General features: G+C 40.1%; 1 protein-coding gene across 1 annotated transcript; it reads right to left on the reverse strand.

Moving 5' to 3' along the window:
• Nucleotides 1-218: 218 nt before the first annotated feature.
• Nucleotides 219-16,903, reverse strand: slc22a31 (solute carrier family 22 member 31; the record flags this gene model as incomplete). Its single annotated transcript, XM_079241203.1, is given in 10 exon segments — nucleotides 219-1,682; nucleotides 1,802-1,913; nucleotides 2,339-2,553; nucleotides 2,764-2,872; nucleotides 3,762-3,907; nucleotides 4,425-4,593; nucleotides 10,346-10,500; nucleotides 10,633-10,736; nucleotides 16,474-16,584; nucleotides 16,586-16,903. Coding segments are annotated over 10 exon segments (1,884 nt in total). The 3' UTR covers nucleotides 219-1,237.
• Nucleotides 16,904-18,500: the final 1,597 nt, after the last annotated feature.

Consider the following 18,500-nt stretch of genomic DNA (forward strand, 5'->3'; position numbering starts at 1 on the left):
TATGATTTTAAAGAAAAAAATCTGTCAGTTTCTATGTGACAATAAAAAAAAATATGCCATGACAAAACAAAAACTGTATTTTCAACCACAGAACCTTTAATACAAAAGTACCTTTGATCATTTTCTGAAAGTGAATTAATAAATTTTGATTTAAACAGGTTTTGTTTTTACCTTGCAAAATTTTTCTCATAATTTTATACAGTGAGGCAACAGTTCCAGTGATATGACTGCAAGATGCAAAAGCTTAAACATCCTCACGGCTCAGTATTAAATAGTAAACATAACTCTATTAAATGTCTAAATGTCATAATATTCACTGTTTTTTAGTTACAACTAGTCTTCTTCAGATTTGACATATTGAAGTGTATAATTTACTTCTTCATCTAACATCCACACAGTGGTTAAAATATTTGCTTTCAAGGGGGTTTGTGGAGAAAACCAAAGTTTGAAAAGGGCATTTTAATATACATAACTGTAACCCGAACGGTTTAAGAAGAGACAAACTAAACCAGAACAGAAAAAATTCTTAATCTATTCAGCTTCTTACATTAACTAGAATTGATATTTGCACAATGAAACAGTAACAATTACAAAAAAAAACATCTTTTAACTCATCAGTTCAGTGATCACAGCTTTATGTGGCGCCCTCTAGTGTGCTTCAGAGGAATAGTTAGAACCAGTCTGATACATCTTGGCGGTCTTCCATTTCCTCTTCACACAGAGTTAAATCTACTGAAAAGTGCATGTGTCACCAGTAAACATACAAAAGATTGTCGTCCACATGGCTAAAAGAGCCACAAGACAGATTTCATCTTGTAAATCTTGTGGGCCTCATGTAAGCGTGAATGCCTCATCAGACGAGCAGTGAGACCTCAACTGCTTTGGACAGCAAGATCATTTTAGGGAATGTGCCACATAACAGCAGACAAGGACTCGCTTTTTTTCCCCACACTTAAATAAAATATGGATGACGACATCAGCTGGAGGCAGCATACCTGAATTCATGAGAGGAAATCCCACCGTATGAGCATTGCAAGAGGAGACGGATCTGCTGCAGAAAGTAGTTGGCGCTGTGGCTCCAAAGTGCACCGGATCCGAGCTCAGGTCTGTTTTACTGAGTAAGCAACAGCTGGTGGTGATTTCTGAAAATGAAGGTTGATCCCACATTGTTGGAGGTATTTTTTTTTTAGAAAGAAGAGCGGTAATCCCAAGTCTGTTGGAGAGGCAGGTAGCAAAGTTATGACAGAACCTCCCTCTGAGTCTCATTGTCTAGCTCTTGTGTGTCACTGTCTGACAACAGTGGGGGGTGGGCTGGTGCAGCAATCCTGTAAGGCAAACTATCTTTAATTAACATCTTCCTGGTGGCAGAAACTAGGCGGGAATAGTTATCAGGGTTGTACTCCGACAAAGGGGGCCGCGTACACAGCAGGGGCAGGTTGTCCCTGTTGGGCCGGGACAGGAAGAGAGGCGGCCGTCTCTGGCTCTCGCCCTCCTTTAGGGAGTCTGGGAGTGATTTGCGTTTGCTCTCAGGTAGGAGCATTATGCAGAGAACAGAGAGGACGGCGAAGGAGGCGAAGATGACGTGGTGCAGGAAGTAGCCGCCGTTATTCTGGAGCTCCATCAGCGAGGAGGCGGCCATGCCGACGCATCCTGCTGCCATCACCAGGCCCAAGCAGCCACCTCTGATGGAGAGATGGAAGGAAAGGTTCATTACCCTGCTGGGTTTACTTCATACTGGGATTAACTGTCAATGGAGTTCTTGAAAATTGTGTCAAGAATTACAGGCGTCCCCGCCACTCACCGAACCACAGTTGGCATCACCTCGCAGGCAAAGAAGGCGCTAAGCATCGCGAGAGCCTGAGAGAAGAGCAAACCCACGACGGAGAGCACCAAAACCAGGCCACCTCGCAGGTCTAACACACAGGATGGAAAAGGAATTAAAGCAGAGCGGTTTTTTCTTTGCAACACAAGTAAACTCAAGAAACCAACAATGGAGCTGAAAATCTTTTTAGTTTCGACTCTTAGCCAAAATATTGGATTATTGTCATCTGAGTATCTCCATGCCACCAATGTTTGGTTTTCAAAGGTAAGAGCTCACAAAAACTGTTGCGATGTCAAGGATAAGACGCTAATATGCAAGCCTGTGACAAAGACTGGTATTACATCAGCTAAGATGGATCATGTCAGCATTTCTCAGTGGCCTGTGAAACATGCATCAAATTATCAAATGTTTTAGGTTTACTGTGAAAATTCTTGGTAACATTTCCTATTTGAAAAGCAGCTACTGTCCCCAAGAGAGAATCGGTGCAGGAAACGTTTGCTGTGGAAGTAAACATACACTGTGTGAGGGCCAGCAGCAGCAGAGATGACAGCCCGGTGATGATGGCAGATAGCAGCAGCATCCCACGTCGACCGAAGTGATTTACAGACAGGCAGATGAAGACACAGGCCAGTGCTCCTGTTATTACTCGCAGGAAGTAGCTGAAGTAGAAGTTTTTGGAGTAAATGTGCAGGTTTCTGGTGAAGCAGTATTGAATGCCTGTTCCAATAAACCTGGATGGAGAGATAAAGTTAGACGATGCAGCTTTGTTGTTTCATTGTGTACAATCACACACTTTACACACATCTCTCGACTCTTACTTCTCGTCATTCTGTATCACGCTCTCTTTGAAATGAAAAAATCTCGCTCAGGAAATCACAGAGAGAAGAGATAGAATTCAGAGGATTTTATAGACAGATATGTAAAGGATGAGTAAAACTCACAGAGTGAAGCTGAGAATGAGACAATTCTTCCAGATGACACGAGTCCGACGCAGCTGCAGGACCGTGTAAAACCTCGGCTGACTGTCGTTTCCACGGGCTGAATCTATCTCTATAAAAACAGGAAAACAGGATTTTGTGTCTTAACGGTTAAACTGATGCAGTTTGGAGACAAAGCGTAAAAAGTTTAGAAGTTTCTTCAGCCTAACAGCAGACATACTTACCCTCCCTCTCAAAAATAAGAAAAAGAGTCAAAAGATTCAACAATAAATAAACTATGACATTATAAAAATGTATATTTCTGAGCAGTTTTCAGTTAGGTACAGGTACACCAAGCTTTATCTCAAGAGAACTGTGATTTACACAAGGAGCATCATACGTATGGAGAAAGACCTCCAACTTCATAAGAAGACCATATGTGCAACATAAAAATGATTAGCGAGGTAACAGATCTGGTGAGATTCTGTCTCATATTCTTATCGACCCCTTTGAGCAACCAGAGCCACGACCCTTGCCAGCCCCCCGAAAAACAGGTTAGAAGCTCTTCCACACTGTCTTCAATTCTCAGTCCCAGTAGCCACGGTCAGTGGCTTTAGAGGAGTAGTATAAGCTGCAGAAATATTTATTATTTTTAGACATTTTATAAAACATCTACAGTCTGTCTTTACCTGAAGTCAGTGTTTAGTTCAGCAAAGTTCATTTTTATAAACCAAATGATTCATAACAAGTAAACTGAAGGGGCTTTTGGTGTTTAAGACAAGGACACGAGGCACTTTACATTCACATCTAATAAAACATTATTGTTGCTGGGTTTAAAAACAGTTTATTATTACTAAACTGAACATGAGAAACACGCGTGAGGAGAAGCGTCCTTGTTTTCATTTTCAACAGAAATCAATAAAAACTCTTTGTAAGAATTGACTTGTTTTTCAGTTTAATAAAAGCAATCATTTTACAACTACAGTTTGTCTGCGTGTGTTAATATCGATGTTTGTGCGTACCTGCCATCAGGGTTTCACAAGGATAGATCTCATCTTGCAGACCAACACTATTTCTGGTGGCAAATTCCAGGAGGCTCCTCTTGGCTAGACGAATCTGATCTGTGGACAGCAGCCAACGCGGCGACTCGGGAAAAACTGAAGCAAAGCTGAGGAAAACAACTCTGTTATCATATCTCACGGGGATCATTTAAACAATAAACGCCTCAAATTTGCAGACAGAAGCAGAATGAAAATCCATAATGTGTTTTAAACTGGATTTCTTTTCTTTTTTTTCCTCTTGGATCGATTTGAGAAAATACAGACAAATATTTTAGGTTGTTTATAAATTGCCATACAGAGCCCACTGGCAAATCCATGTTATTTTTATATTTCTACTTGTAAATGTTTGAGTGTGTGTATAGTTACTTTGTTTGGCTCAAACATGTCATTTATCATCTCAGTTATTTTGACATATAAAAGCAACAACACTCCTCATAACACTTATTAATAACCAAGTATGAGAGGATGCTGAAGTTTACTTGCAGGTTCCAGTCAGTGGTTTAGAGTCAGTTTCTTAAAGTGTTTTTTCATCACTGTAGAGCCTCGTAAACTACTAACAAACTCAGAGCACAGCTGGAAAATTCCAAAAACATGCAGAGCTTTACATGTTGCCACACGACTCACCACCAGTAGGAAAGAAGCAGCAGCAGAGGCAAAGTGGCCACGGCCTGGAGAACGGGCCAATCACGGGTTAGAACTGCAATGCCTGGCAACAGCAGCTCTGCAGAGACGGCGAAGAAGCTGCCGATCATGGCGGCCATGAGACGATGAGGAGGGTCGCACAGCTCCAGCCCTGATATAGTGACAGGGGTCAGAGGGAGGACACACAGATGACAAACCAAAATTGATGCAGAAGAAATTTATGTGAGCAGAGCCAATCCATTTCCTGTCGAAACACTCCCTCAGTTCCACATGAAACCCATGTCTGGTTTCATGTGGAACTCTGGGGAAGGCTTTTGGTTTCATAGATGGTAAATTTAAGCATTTATATCAAACCCTCCTGAAACAGTCTTTCAGAAAAGTAAAGATATTCTAAATCACAACGTTATACATCAAAGTTTGATATATATTCAATATAAATTCAGTTCAAAACATTCCTGACAATGTTTATGCGTTTATACTGTATAATCCTTTATGTGTTACTTATTTCCTCTGATGTTGTTTTTCTATGTTCAGCACATTGTTCACATGCGCTGAAATAAGCTTAACAAATAAAAAAACATTAACACATGCAGTTGGAAAACCCCCATCACAATTTCTGTTAACGGTTCAGTGAGTTAAAAAAGGATAAACTTACACTGGATACATTTATTTAACAGTTTATAACTGCAGGGCCAAGAGCAAAAGATTGGGCCCCCTGCATGGTTGGTACTTAGTAACAGTCCCCTTGGCGAGTATCTTGGCTTTCAAATTTGACTTCTTTCAGATCATTGCATTACTGTAAACAACATCCCCTTATCTTCTGCTTTTTCCACAGTTTGATGCTTGTTTGCTGAATTTGCTGGTACTGGATCTCTTATGCCCTTTGATGAACCCGCCCTTTGTTCAATTTTTATAGTTCTTAGTGGTCTTATCCCTTCAATCCATAATACATAGTGCCTTACATGGAGGACAATTCCATTATCCCACTGTTTTAATCCCATATGTCTGGAAAGATGAAGTCCAAAGGTGGAGTTTCTTTTTTTTTCTCGTCACATTCTCTACATTTTAAAAGTAAAACATTTTGCAGAATATCTTAAAACATGCAGGTTCTATCTTAAGCAAAATAAGAAGCAAACGAGCACTGAGCTTGAGTTGGTGAAGCAAACTTGTTTTGGATGCTGCTGTCATGCTGTCTGTGTTTCTGCTGAACTTAAATTGCCGTCTTTCTCAGCTCTTATGCTCCTCGTGCCTCCTTCCTGTTCAGTTAGGGTGTGGCTGGAGTTGGGAGGCAATGAGGAGTTAAAATCCCCTGTTTTCAGTCCTGGTTGCATTTTTGTTCTGCTCTTCGTGGAAAAGCAGCACTGGGAAGACATCGCTGACAAGCTTGCCTTTAGGCCCTCATCTGGACTTAATCAGAACCCCACAAGAATGTGGGAGTACGTTCACGGCAGCATTTTAGATCATACCTCGGTAGGATTTCACTGCATAGTTTCTCCTTCTCAAGAATGTGCCCATTTCATTCCTAAGCAGCTCATTTTGTTCTAAACAGCTTGTATTTGATACTGTACTATATGCATCACCACAGCCAACAGGCTATGGTAGGAGCTTTAGTATGAGGGAGGAACACCGCACTCCCCCCCCACCACACTTTTCAGCTGTTTATCAGTTGATTTCTAACGGGTCAAATCCAAGCAGGTGTTTTTTTTGTTTTTTGTTTTTTTTACTTGCAGAACAGTTTGAGTTTGCAGCCTGCAAGCAGCCGTCATGTAGTTTAAGGGGTCAAAATGCTTTAATAAACATTGATCAGTGTCCCAGTCCCATCTTATCTTAAATTACATCAGAGTTCAATAAAACTACAAGTTCTGCAGAAAATCATGCAGCAAATTTGTGTTTAGAGTAAAACGGTTGTAAATTTCTTGACAACAAATCATATGTTAGGTCATGGTAGAGAAATAATCACGTTTTGAGCATCTTACGCAGCCAGTAAAGCAGATTTTATTAGAATGGTTATAAAATACCAGCAAAATGTGAGAAGCTGAAATGTGAAAATGAGAATAAAGCAGAATAATGATCACGAATAAACTTCCTAATCCACAACAGACTTAACACTTCATTATGTCTTTGTGATGCTACTGAACAATGAACTGCAACATCTTTCATAATATATCATAACCAAAAGTCCCACAAGCTTGAAAAAAGAAAGGAAAGAAAATCCTGGTGATACGAACTTTCTCCTTTTGCTTTCATAATTATTCATTGGTTCACTTCCTAATTCTAAATTGGGATGGACAAACATCTACAAGTCACTGGCCATGTTTGATTTCATGTTGGCATCAGACAGCGATCTGCTGGTAACAGGGTACTGTCAAATAGTACAAGCTTTTTCAACCTTTTTTGAGCCAAGCTACACCAAAAATGTTTTTTAAAAAAAAAAAAGCCTATTTAAATAAAATAAAGTCTATTTTGTCAAAGTGTCTTGAATAGAAATCAGATTTTTCACTCTGTTTAGACCAGATATGTAAAATTGTACCATTTATCGTGGCACACCTGATGACCTCTCACAACACAGTAGTGTGCTACGGCACAGTGGTTGAAAAACACTGAAATAGTACCTCCTACAGGGGTATTCAATTCGGTCCTTCGATCCAGCAGGTTTTCATGTATTCCAGCTTCAACACCAGAATGAAATTAAATGGATCTAACAGCCTATCAGGTTCTGCACAATGAATCATTCATTTGAGTCAGCTGTATTAGCGCAGGGATATATGGAAAAGCTGCTGGATTATGGCCCTTTTCCAATAACCTTACTGGAAAAATCACTGGGTGAAGGACAAGTAATGGGACAGCTTCATAAGGACTGTGCTGCGATGAGAATCTGACCGCACTGACTAAGCTGCGACGAGAGTCACCACATTTATTCAATAGAAATGGTTTTTAATAATTTATCTAGTTCAATCTTATCCTAGTTTTAAACATTGGATAATAATAATAGATATAAAATAAAATAACATCACGGAATAAATTATTGACAGAAACAGATACAGAAACTAAACATGTTGCTGTTACCAGCTGCTCATTTTCACCACTGGTTCAGAAGCGCCGCATTTCACTCATTTTTCTTTGTACTTTGGACACTTTCAAGAGTTGTTATGATGAATTTCTGTGGCAACGAAAGAGTTGTTTACTCGCGGGAATTACTGACCAAGTGTTCCAAAATCAAGACAATAAGGAAAAATATGTGTAATGTGGACACGTATGACATGCTAACAAGCTCTCAAAAAGAACACAAGGAATCCAGTATGACGTGCTTCACTGAGACATGCCTGCATGAACACATCCCAAACTCTGATGTGTCTGTACATGGCTTTAAAACCACAATAAGAAAGCCAATGGAAGGCTATAGGGAGGAGGAGCTGCTGTATTTTTTAACGACAGGTCGTGCCACCATGGACATGTCTCTGTAAAAGAGGAGATCTTCACGAGGGACAAGCTTTTAGCTGTGAGTCTTCATTCATATTATCTATTGTGTTATTCTGGTGGCAGTCTATCTTGTTCCTGGTACCGCTGAAGACACATCCTGTGACGTCATCAGCACTGTTGTTGCTAGGCTACAAACACTATTCCAACACATTTACTGCGATCCCTGGAGACTACAACAAAAACTCCCTTAATGAAACATTACTGACATTCCAACAAGTCATCAGCTGCTCCACCAGAGAAAATAAGATGTTGGGACTTATTTTCTGCAAATGTCAAAAATATGTACAGCTCTTGTGGCCTGCTTCCTTGAGCAAGATCCAATCATAATCTGGTTCTTTACACCTCCGCTTACAAGCCCAGTGTTCAACAGCTAACAGTCATCACACACACTGTTAAAACCTGGCCAAATGAAGCTGAAGATTCTCTCTCAGAGGGTGCTTTGAGGCCACAGACAGGAATGTCCTTTATGAATCACATGGAGAGGACATCATTACCATGACTGGGTGTGTAACGGACCATATCAACTTCTGTGTGGACAGTCTCATGCCAACAAGAAAATAAACCCTGGATCACCAGTGTCCTGAAAAAGCCTCTAAACATAAAAAAGAAAGCCTTCAAGGATGGAGGTGGGGCGTTGGCAATACATAAACAACAGGTGCAAGGAGGAGTACAGGATAAAGTTAGAACATCAGTTCCTGCAGAACGTCTTGAAGGATATGTGATCAGAAATGAAAAAGGGACTTCAAGTTAAAGTGAGATCAGACTGATGGAAGTCTAATCAGATCAGACTGATGGAACTAATGAGCTGAAATTGTTCTCCGCTAGGTTCAGTTCAGAGCGTTATCCAACAACAACCCCTGTTTTGGGTATCACCTCCGCTGGAGGTGAATGCTGCGCAAGCTGCTGAAAATAATGTGGGATTTTTCACTTCCTCTACAAAAACCTATAGAAGAAACAACAGAGTGTGTTTGGTGCGAGGTTTTGGCAAGTCCAATACAGGACAGCAAGGTGAAATCATTCCTGCTAGTAGCCATCACAGTCCTAAAAAAGCCCATAGTAATTATTAGTTTATTACATTTTCCTCAAGGGTTATTAAAGTATTTCATAAAGTTGTTTTTTTATTTTTTTAAATTTTATTTAGTTGAATATCCATATAAATCACATTTACTACAACTGGACAAGTATAATCAAGCCTCGCTGTGAAAGGTGTGGCCAAGAATAAGCATGGGACAAAATGATCTCTCTTCCTTTTATTAAAGTATGTCATGTTTCCTATGTTAAAGGAAATAATGGAAGCACTGGGTCATTGTGCTATTTCTAACTGGGAGTGGATTACCACAAAGGTCCATGTGTCATATCACAAAAAGTAAAATCAGGAGGTTGACCAAAAATATATCTTCTATACATTCTCTGTGTTTCAAGTCTTAATATGGTTAACGGTTTATTGGTCTGATGGATGGACATAATCTGATAAAAGTAATGTAATTAGTGGTTATGCTATCAGCGACCGAGTGATGCGAGTCTTGCAGATAACTTTTTGACACGAGGGCGAAAAAAAGATGGAGAAATGGTTAATAAAAGATCATTTCCAGAACTTGTGTGGTTTTATCTCTGCTGCCTCCGTTCAATAATAGAGACTTGACAGAACAGCTAAAGTGGAACATAAACGCAAAGAAGGACAAACCTTTCAATCGTACTGCATCATTTACTGAGGAAACTCCTTTAAACTGACTTTGAACTGACTTTCTTTTGTGTTTGTGACTTTCACATATAAGGCCCTAAAAGTATGAAGTCTGAAATCAGTTTAGAGCTCCTGAAGTGAAGATAAGATAACAGATACACCGGGTTTGTAATCTGCTTCTGTATGGACTAAATGGGATTTTCTCTTATCTTTTCCTGTTAAGATCTTACAAGATAGCACGATGCTTAGGTGGATATGTGTTAGGCATTTTCCTCAGTAATGATCCTGCAAAACCTTTTTCTTTATTTTTAGCTTTTCCCATGTTAAGCATTAAGAGCATACTGACAGAATGACAACATCTGATTTTACTCTGTGAGTCACAAGACCGGGATTTATCACATTAGCATTATACAGTTATTACATAAGAATTTGAAAGTAAAGCAATCTTTGCAATTACAGAGCCGCCTTCCTCTCAGATGGATATACCGTCAAGATCATGTGTTGCTTATTACTCAGCCAGTTGCTTCTTTTTTTGCTCACTTCATTCTTTCAAATTTGATTTGCGTTGCTTTTTATGTATTTTTGCCGCATTAAAAGAAGAAATCTCTTGAATAAATGTATAAATAAAGAGCACATGAATCTCTTTACAGGAATCAAACAATGCTCACTAAACCAAACAAGTGTACCCCCCTCCCTCTATTAAAGACAGCTGCAGGAGGCGCAGCTGCAGGAGGATACCTACTGGAAATGTACGAGGACAAAAATACCCCAGCGAGCATGGTGCCTTGGCAGAGACGCAGAAGCAAAAAGGCCACAGCGCTGTTGGACAGACACACGACCACCCCGAACAGACTGGACAGACTGACAGAGAGGAGGAAGGCTCGTCGACGGCCACACCTGAAAGCACAAATGTACAATAAAACTAACGTCAAAAACAAAACTGAACCAAAACTAAGTCAATGAAGTCCTAAAATATTTATTTAGACGTGTTGTCGAGTGGTTTTTTGTTTTTTTTTTGTGTTAACTTACCAGTCACATAATGTACCAAAAAAGATGTATCCCACAATCCAGCCTGTCATGAAGCAGATATGCTGTACGGGGATCTTCCAGTAGTCACTGCAAACCAGGTTCCACTGCAGAGGAACAAAACATACAAATGCAAACTGAAACACAAAACTCCGAAACACTGAGGTCTTGTGTGAAACGCTGGTACACTGCAAGACTGAGTGAGCATTTATCTTACACCATTAGCATTAAATGTTATCAGTCAGTAAAAAATCTGGACTGCAGACAGACTGACGAAGCAACTCCTCTCCGCTGTCTGAAATATACAAGATGTTTTCTGAGAAAAACATCACTTGGATGGAGCATCAGTTGCTCTGCAACATAGTTGCTGCAGGTCAGGTGGAGCGGCAGAAGTCTTCCAGTCAGAAGGTCGGAGGGTTGATTACAGGCTTTACCTGCCTAAGTGTCCTTGGGCAAAACACTGAACCCTGCATTGCTGACTGACGTGTCTATCAGGATATGAGTGTGTGTGTGTGTGTGTGTGTGTGTGTGAACGGTAACTGTAACATGTAGTGTAAAATGCTTTGAGTGGTTGCCATGACTGAAGCGCTATACAAGTACCAGTCCATTTACCGTGTTCACATAAATACTTTATGTTGTTCCAGGTTATTTACATTAAATAATGTGGTAACTAAAATCTCTCTGGGAGTGAGCGTGGGTAGTTATTTGTCTCTCTGTGTTGGTCTGGCAATGGACTGGTGGCCTGTCCAGCGTGTGACCTGCCTCTCACCTGCTAACTGCTGCCTCTGGCTTTCCCACAACCCTGAATGGGAATAGAAAATTAATCAATGAATGTTTCACCAGCTGTTTCTTTTAAGTACTTTTCCAGCCTTCTTTGTGGACTGGGCGAATATCTTAATTTGATTGCTTATCAAATCTGGAAATAACCACCTTTTAATTAAATCAAGTCACCCGTATCCCTTTTTCCTGACCAGCTGCTAAACAACCAGCCAGTCGGACATATTATGACCGGCCAGATGGTGTTTTGGATAGAAAGAGCACAACTTAGATTTGATTACAAGGAAAAATATTTCACAAGTTTAAAATGTCTTGTTTGGAACAAACATCAGGACGTTCTTTACCAACTAACCAATCTGGCATAGTTTTCACATCCACAGACAAGGCTAGGATGTATTTGTGCCTTTAGCTGTGGATCTTTTGCAGAGATCATCCAGCGAGCTCCAGAGAAAAATCTCCATATGATCGATGAATGATTCTATAAAAAAGGTTTTGGTGCAGACTTCTTAAACAAAAGTAAAGGACCATTTTCAGCAGTGGATTAACACATATTAAATGCCCATGTTCACTTCAATTTAGTCTTCTGGATTTGGATTTCTGCATCAGAGGCAGCAACGTTTCTGCTCCACAGCAGCTGTCACTCAGCTTCTCATTTCACAGCATCTTAAAGGAGCCATACGTTTTTTTTTAAATCCATTAAAAGCTTCATCACGCCTAGACTGCATAATCCCAGAACACTGATCACCTTTAAATAAAAAAACCAAAAAAGCATAAAAAATAACACAGCAGCTACCTGGAATACGTGAAACCAAAATAAAAACTTGTGTGTTTCAGAAAAAGCAGCAGCAGCAGGAAAGTACATGACAAACACACACGTTTAAGTTAAAAAGGAGCTCATCTGAAAAATATGGACGAAAAATGCTGAATAACTGGGATGATGTGTGATCAAATACTTCAAGCTCATCAACATGCTGCATTCATCTGAACAAGACTTTGCGACGTGCAGGAAATAGCAGGCGAGCAGTGACAGAGGTCTCTGTGAGGAGGCAGGAATGCAGATCATGTCGTTTCTTTTATTGAGTTAAGATGCCTGCTGACATTGTTATTACATTAGAACAAAGTGGTGCTCAAAGTTGCGAGCAGCTCTGTGGCGGGTTGGCACCAGTCGATGCCTGCTAGAAAATTCTCTGCCTTTTCTCAACATCCTTCCTTTGTCTGCTCCAGTTTACTGGATGAAGTTTATTTAGCTGGGAACAAAACGGACAGCTGTAATGTGAGGAAAACTGGTGAGGAAAAACTCAGAGCAGAACGCACGGCTGCGCTTTAAAACAAGCAAGAAAAAGTCACACACCAGCATTTTGATGGCTCATCTTTTAGCTTTGAAGAAAGTCAGCAATAGCTGGTATGCTCATGCAATGCAACAACATTTAAGTCCAGAATTGAAGTGTTTTTGTACTTATGCTGTGTAAAGTTTTCTGCACATCTGCATGAAGTCTCTCCATGTGGTTACGGTGACGTCTCGCGCCGCTTGGACCACTATTTCAAAATGTATACCCAACACATCCTGGCATTGTTATCTTAGAAAATATGGTCACCTGACCTTGATTTTGGGCACTGAATATTTCCTGACTTCAGCCTGAACAAGTGAAACAACCCCGGATCGTAACGCTGCTCCTGCTGGTCTGCACACACGGTGTTTAACATGATGGAGTCAATACTTCATCTTGTGCTTTTCTTACCCCTGATGACCTTTTTTCAGTTGTTCCAGACCTGAATCTTTATTCTCCTAAACAAATAGAAAAGCCTTATTGATTTCTTTTAAGGCTACTCAGCAGTTTAGCCCCGATTTCTCCACTTTTCCCGGCATGGTGTGTAAAAATACCTTTACTAAACGGAGCTGCATAGTCTACTCCTGAAAACATCCAATTTGATTTCCCAGAATTTTTAAGGCATCTCTACACATGACCAACGTTTTCTTTAGAGCACTTTTTTTTTTCTTCTTGAAAATGTTTCTTCACCTGCTGTATATCCTGCATGTTTAAATAAAGCATCGGATGGTTCTTCCCACATTTTTTTTGGAAAGTTAATCTCATTCATTTACTTGATGCAGTCAAGCTACTCATTTCATCAGCCAGGGGCTAAACAACATGTTGAAGCAGATGAGACATGTTCATTATTCACTGCAGTCTTTTTCTAATAAATCCAATTGGTGACATTTTGTATACCAGGATGTGTATTGGTGACTGGATTTATGTTCCACCAGCTAAAGTTCAACCTTAGTGTATAATCTGACCAAACTTCAACACTGTTTTGGGGAAATTATAAACATATATAATAACTGATACCTTACCAACCCCAGTTGTGAAATTCTTTCTCCGATTTGAACCCATCCTAGATGCATCGGGAGTAGTGGTCTGCCATTATAAGGAGCAGTTGGGGGTTAACAGCCTTGTTCAGGGACCCAGAATGGTTAACCTTTGTTTGCCAGGCTGGGAAATATATATTGACAAAATACATCCAGATAGTACAAACTATAATGCTGCAAACTTCCAACACCTATTTTTCAGTTTTATCACATTTAGACAGTAAAAAGTCTCTTAAAAAAGCCATTTATATAACAAAAAGCTATCATCAAAAATAAATTCATGCTCCTTCTTACATTAAAGATATCATAGTTCCCACTAACCCTCTTTGCTCACAGACTCCAGGCTTGCTTGTGCTTCCTAAAACCTCCAGGTCCAATGTGTGAGGCAGAGGTTTTAGTTTTAAGGCTTCTCTTGTGTGAAAGCGACTGCCGGTCTGCATGAGAAATGCTGATAACCTCTCTGTAAGACCGTGCTTACAACAAACCACTTAAAAAAAAAAAGAGCTCACATTTTAGCCAAGCACAGTAAGTCACCCTTGTTTTAAGTGTTCATTTGGTGGAAAAGGTGCTATGAAAATAAAGATTTATAGTTGATCCATTATCAATGAACATGTAGTGATCAAGGATCTTTTCAAATAGCCTGGCACGCCACACTGGAGTGCTCTATATATTCAATACAGAGCTACGTTGGTACAGGAAGAGAATCTGGCTTGCAAGGCTACTTTTCAAAATACCTCTGGTAGTCTGTAGCCTCAGAGATGTTTGTTTACACAGCTGTAATCCAGCACTGATCACAAGCATAGGAAGAGGTCAAACACAGTGTGAAAAAAGAAATAAAATAAGTACAGCTTAGCAAGAGAGGGCTTAGCAGCAAGCTGATCTTCACCTGAACCAACTAACGTTTAATGTAAATGAACAGAAAATTGTTTATTTACCAGTTTATAGAAGAGGACAGCTACTTTGGGAGTCTGTTATTTTGCTACGAGCCTGTTTCAGCTCCATTGTTCTCCTTTCAGCTTCCCGTTGTTGGAGTTTTCCTTTGTCCTTGGGAATGACATCATGGACAGAGGAAACTGGTTGGAGATCAAGGTGTTCAGGGTCTCAGGAAGGAACACAAACGCTTCAGACTTCCCAGCGCCATAGTTTGTCACAGAGGGAGGAACAGACAACAATCTGAGGACAAGTCGTGGGCCAATTACCTATAATGACTTTGTTCCCCTCATCAGATCCGATACCGATCTCTACTGCAGCTGCTCGCACTTACAACTGAAGGCTCGGAAAGTTAGGATATTTATGGCTAAGTTATGTACCGATACATATGTGTGTATGAAATGTCTGTAAGAAATCACACTGAGAAATGGTTTTGTTTAAATCTGATGACAGTGTTTGCGGACTGGGACGATTCATTGAGCAACTCATCTGAAAAGAAGATCTTGTTGTGCAACTTGTGAAAACAAACAACAAAAAAAGTGCTGCTTGTTTACACATGTTGCACAACAACATGCTAAAAGTCAGCACAGTGTCTGTGTACCGGTGCTGGCTGTGAGGCACAAAACACCTCAAAACAAATTTGAATGCAAACTGGATGACCCTCCTCCTTTCACAAACCAATACTTGGAATCAATGATGGCTTTAAAAACAAAATGGACTGTGCAAAAGTCTTCAGCAAGCTGCTCTATCTCTTCGCACACTTTCTTGGGATGTCTTGGTGTTAACCAATAGTTCTCCAGGCTTTCAGAGTTTCTCCTTTGAACATTGGCTGCTTATATACTCATGTGAAAGCCAATCGTTGTACCCGGTCACTTTTCAGTGGCCTACTTACTGAAACAGGGAATTTTAACATTTAAGGATGAAGGGGGAAGTAGAGCTGTTACTACACATAACAGACATCATTGTTAAGATATTAGATACAGTCTTTAGGGAGTTTGTTATTTATCTGGAAACACATGATTTCTTATCATTTCAATTAGCTGCGATGGACATAAAATTGGATTTTTGAAGGTGATTCCCAATTATATATTAGAATAAAATATATATCTGGAAATGGGCTCCAGGTTTGAAGTATGAAGAAGACTACTTCAAGTTATGACATGAGAACTTGTCTGAGAAGATTTACGTCAGAGGGATGTACCAAATATTAACTTTCAAGCTAATTATTATTGTTCAAATTTCAATTTATGTTTGCATGTTTTATGAAATCACTGAATCCCTTTCCTTTTCCAGAGTTGGTAAAGACTTCTGCACAGTGCTGTAAGTGAAGCTTTGTCTACCTGTCTGGACTGGGACTCATCACTTGGTTGCTGTTCCTCGGAAAATGTATTCAAAGTTATAGTAGTTCAAACTGAGTCAATATTGCCTGAGAACTGAGAGCAGACGTCTTCATGGCACACGTGATACACTGACAGGAAATGCAACAAGTATGTCTAAGTAATTTAATTAGCCATGTTACACAACCAAAAAGCGAAAAAAAAAAAAAAAAATCCACAAAGAACTGCTGACTCAGGTTCACAAACTTTTGACTCATAAGAAATAAAGAAATGCGAATAAACCCAAACCCTGCAGTCGACCTACACATCACACACACTTATTTTACTGCCAACACAGATCTTCCTCTTCAGTTATCTCTCACACGCACGCACAGCCTTTCTCCCCGCGCGCGCACACACACACAAATGTAAAACTGTCGTTCAACAGCTTCTTACCTCCGTGACAAAGTTGCTCTGGAGCCCCGCCACGTTGGAGTATTCCCACCCTTTGGTGCAGGACACCCGCTCCCGCGGCACTTTGCCTGACAAGTCTGACGTGTTGGGGGGGGTACTTGAAAAGTTCACAATGGCTCAGACCGGAGTCGTTCCCCCAGGGGATGGTGAGGTTGAGGTAGCCCTGTTTGGAGAAGTTACTGAGGAGGAAAGTAGAAGGCAGGAGCGTCGGGTCTGGTTTGCAGTGGTACGAGTCCGGGATGAGCGTAAAAAACACGTCGCTGAAGAGGTTCAGCATGACGGCGAAGGTGGGGAACCAGCTGAACACCACCACAATCCGGTTGTAGCGCCCGTAGCCGCCGGCGTGGGGGAAAACTTTCGTCTCATAATCCATTAGAGGACGAGAGCTGGCGGCGGACGCTCCGGGAGCCATGACGCACTGAGTCCCGACAGCTGCGCCGCACAGCAGCAGGTAGGCAAAGGAGGGGGGCGGGGTCTGCGGGGCACACAGCACGCTCAGGGGGTCGCCCTACGTTTCACCCCCTTGTCCGACAACACTGTGACTCATCTCTGGATATCCTGTCAGTTATTCTGCTACATGGACTGAGAGGCTGTGAGCAGACAGACCCGTCAACCCGGTTCCGTGTGACTCAGCAAGGCGGGATGTGATGAGCTGTCAGTGATCCCAAATACATCTTCACGTGAGAAAAATGTGTGTCATGTGTGCCCATCAGAAATCACCACAACCCAAGTTTCATCTGCTTTAACTTCTCTCAGCTTCCCTTTTCATAGAGTCTCAACAAGTAAACTTATTTTTATAGCTTGAATGAGCCCCCTAAGACTAAATACTTCATTTCCCATGATGCATCTCAACCGCATATCTCAGAGAAACTTTGATTTTGTGTTTTACTTCATTTTTACTCTTACCTTTTATTTCCATCTATTTATAGATGAAAATAAAATATTGCACATTATCTGATAAGTAAAAATCCTAAAGATAAATGTTAGTCCAGCCGTACATTTGCATCTGTTGTCGTTTGGCAGATCTATTTAATAACTACAACAATTTATAATAACAAAGCAAACAGTAAATTACAAATGACAAAAAATAAAGTTCAAATATAAAATCTGTGCATAATCTCTAAACAAGATCCATATTTCACCTTCTGTTTTAATTTTATACATCTAAAGTCAAACATCATTAACTTTCCTCATCTATGAATTATTACTTTCATTTGTATTCAATTTTATATTGATAAGACTTAAATGTAACTAAACTGAAATGAAAAAAACTTAGTTAAAGCAACTTTTTCCTTTGAGAAACTGTTTGGCAGCAGTCTGAAAAATATTGAATATTTCTTCTTGCCACCTCTTTGATGCTTTCTAAATGTAGACTACAGATCCCAGGATGCATATATACAAAATATATCTATCTATCTATATATATATATTTATAGATATATATATATATCTATAAATATAAAAGAAACACTAGAGTCTACATATAGTATAATTGTACACTTGTTACAGACTGTGATTTTCCACTCCAGATATTTAAGGTAAGTGAGCAAACCCTTCCTGGTGACATTTATTTTACGTGCCTGATTTGGCAACGTCACAGGAGAAACCTAAAGCCTGCAGAGCAGGGAAACATCTGCTGCATACTGAAAATATCTCGGCAAATAACAGCCCGTCTGTCAACATGCCTCTGACTCAATGGTTATCCATCATGACTCGGCCATTCTTATGACAGCATACACTCCTAAACCCGTTACCTGTGTCGATGTGGTTTCTTGCCATCCAGTTTTCACACACAGGATGAAACCATACAAAAATAAAGAACCATAGAACAGCTGGTAATATTTCAAAATTTTATTAACGAACATAATCTCTGAGGAACAACAGCAGTTCTCGCGCTCTCTGTACATGCAACGGTAGAAAATAACAATTTAGAATTTTTACTTTTCAGTTTTCTTTTCCCCCCCATCATTTTCAGTTCTCTTTTTTTTTGTCTTTTTTCTTCACTTTTT

This window comes from Telmatherina bonti (assembly GCF_933228915.1).
Source record: "Telmatherina bonti genome assembly, chromosome: 1".
Taxonomy (NCBI): domain Eukaryota; kingdom Metazoa; phylum Chordata; class Actinopteri; order Atheriniformes; family Telmatherinidae; genus Telmatherina; species Telmatherina bonti.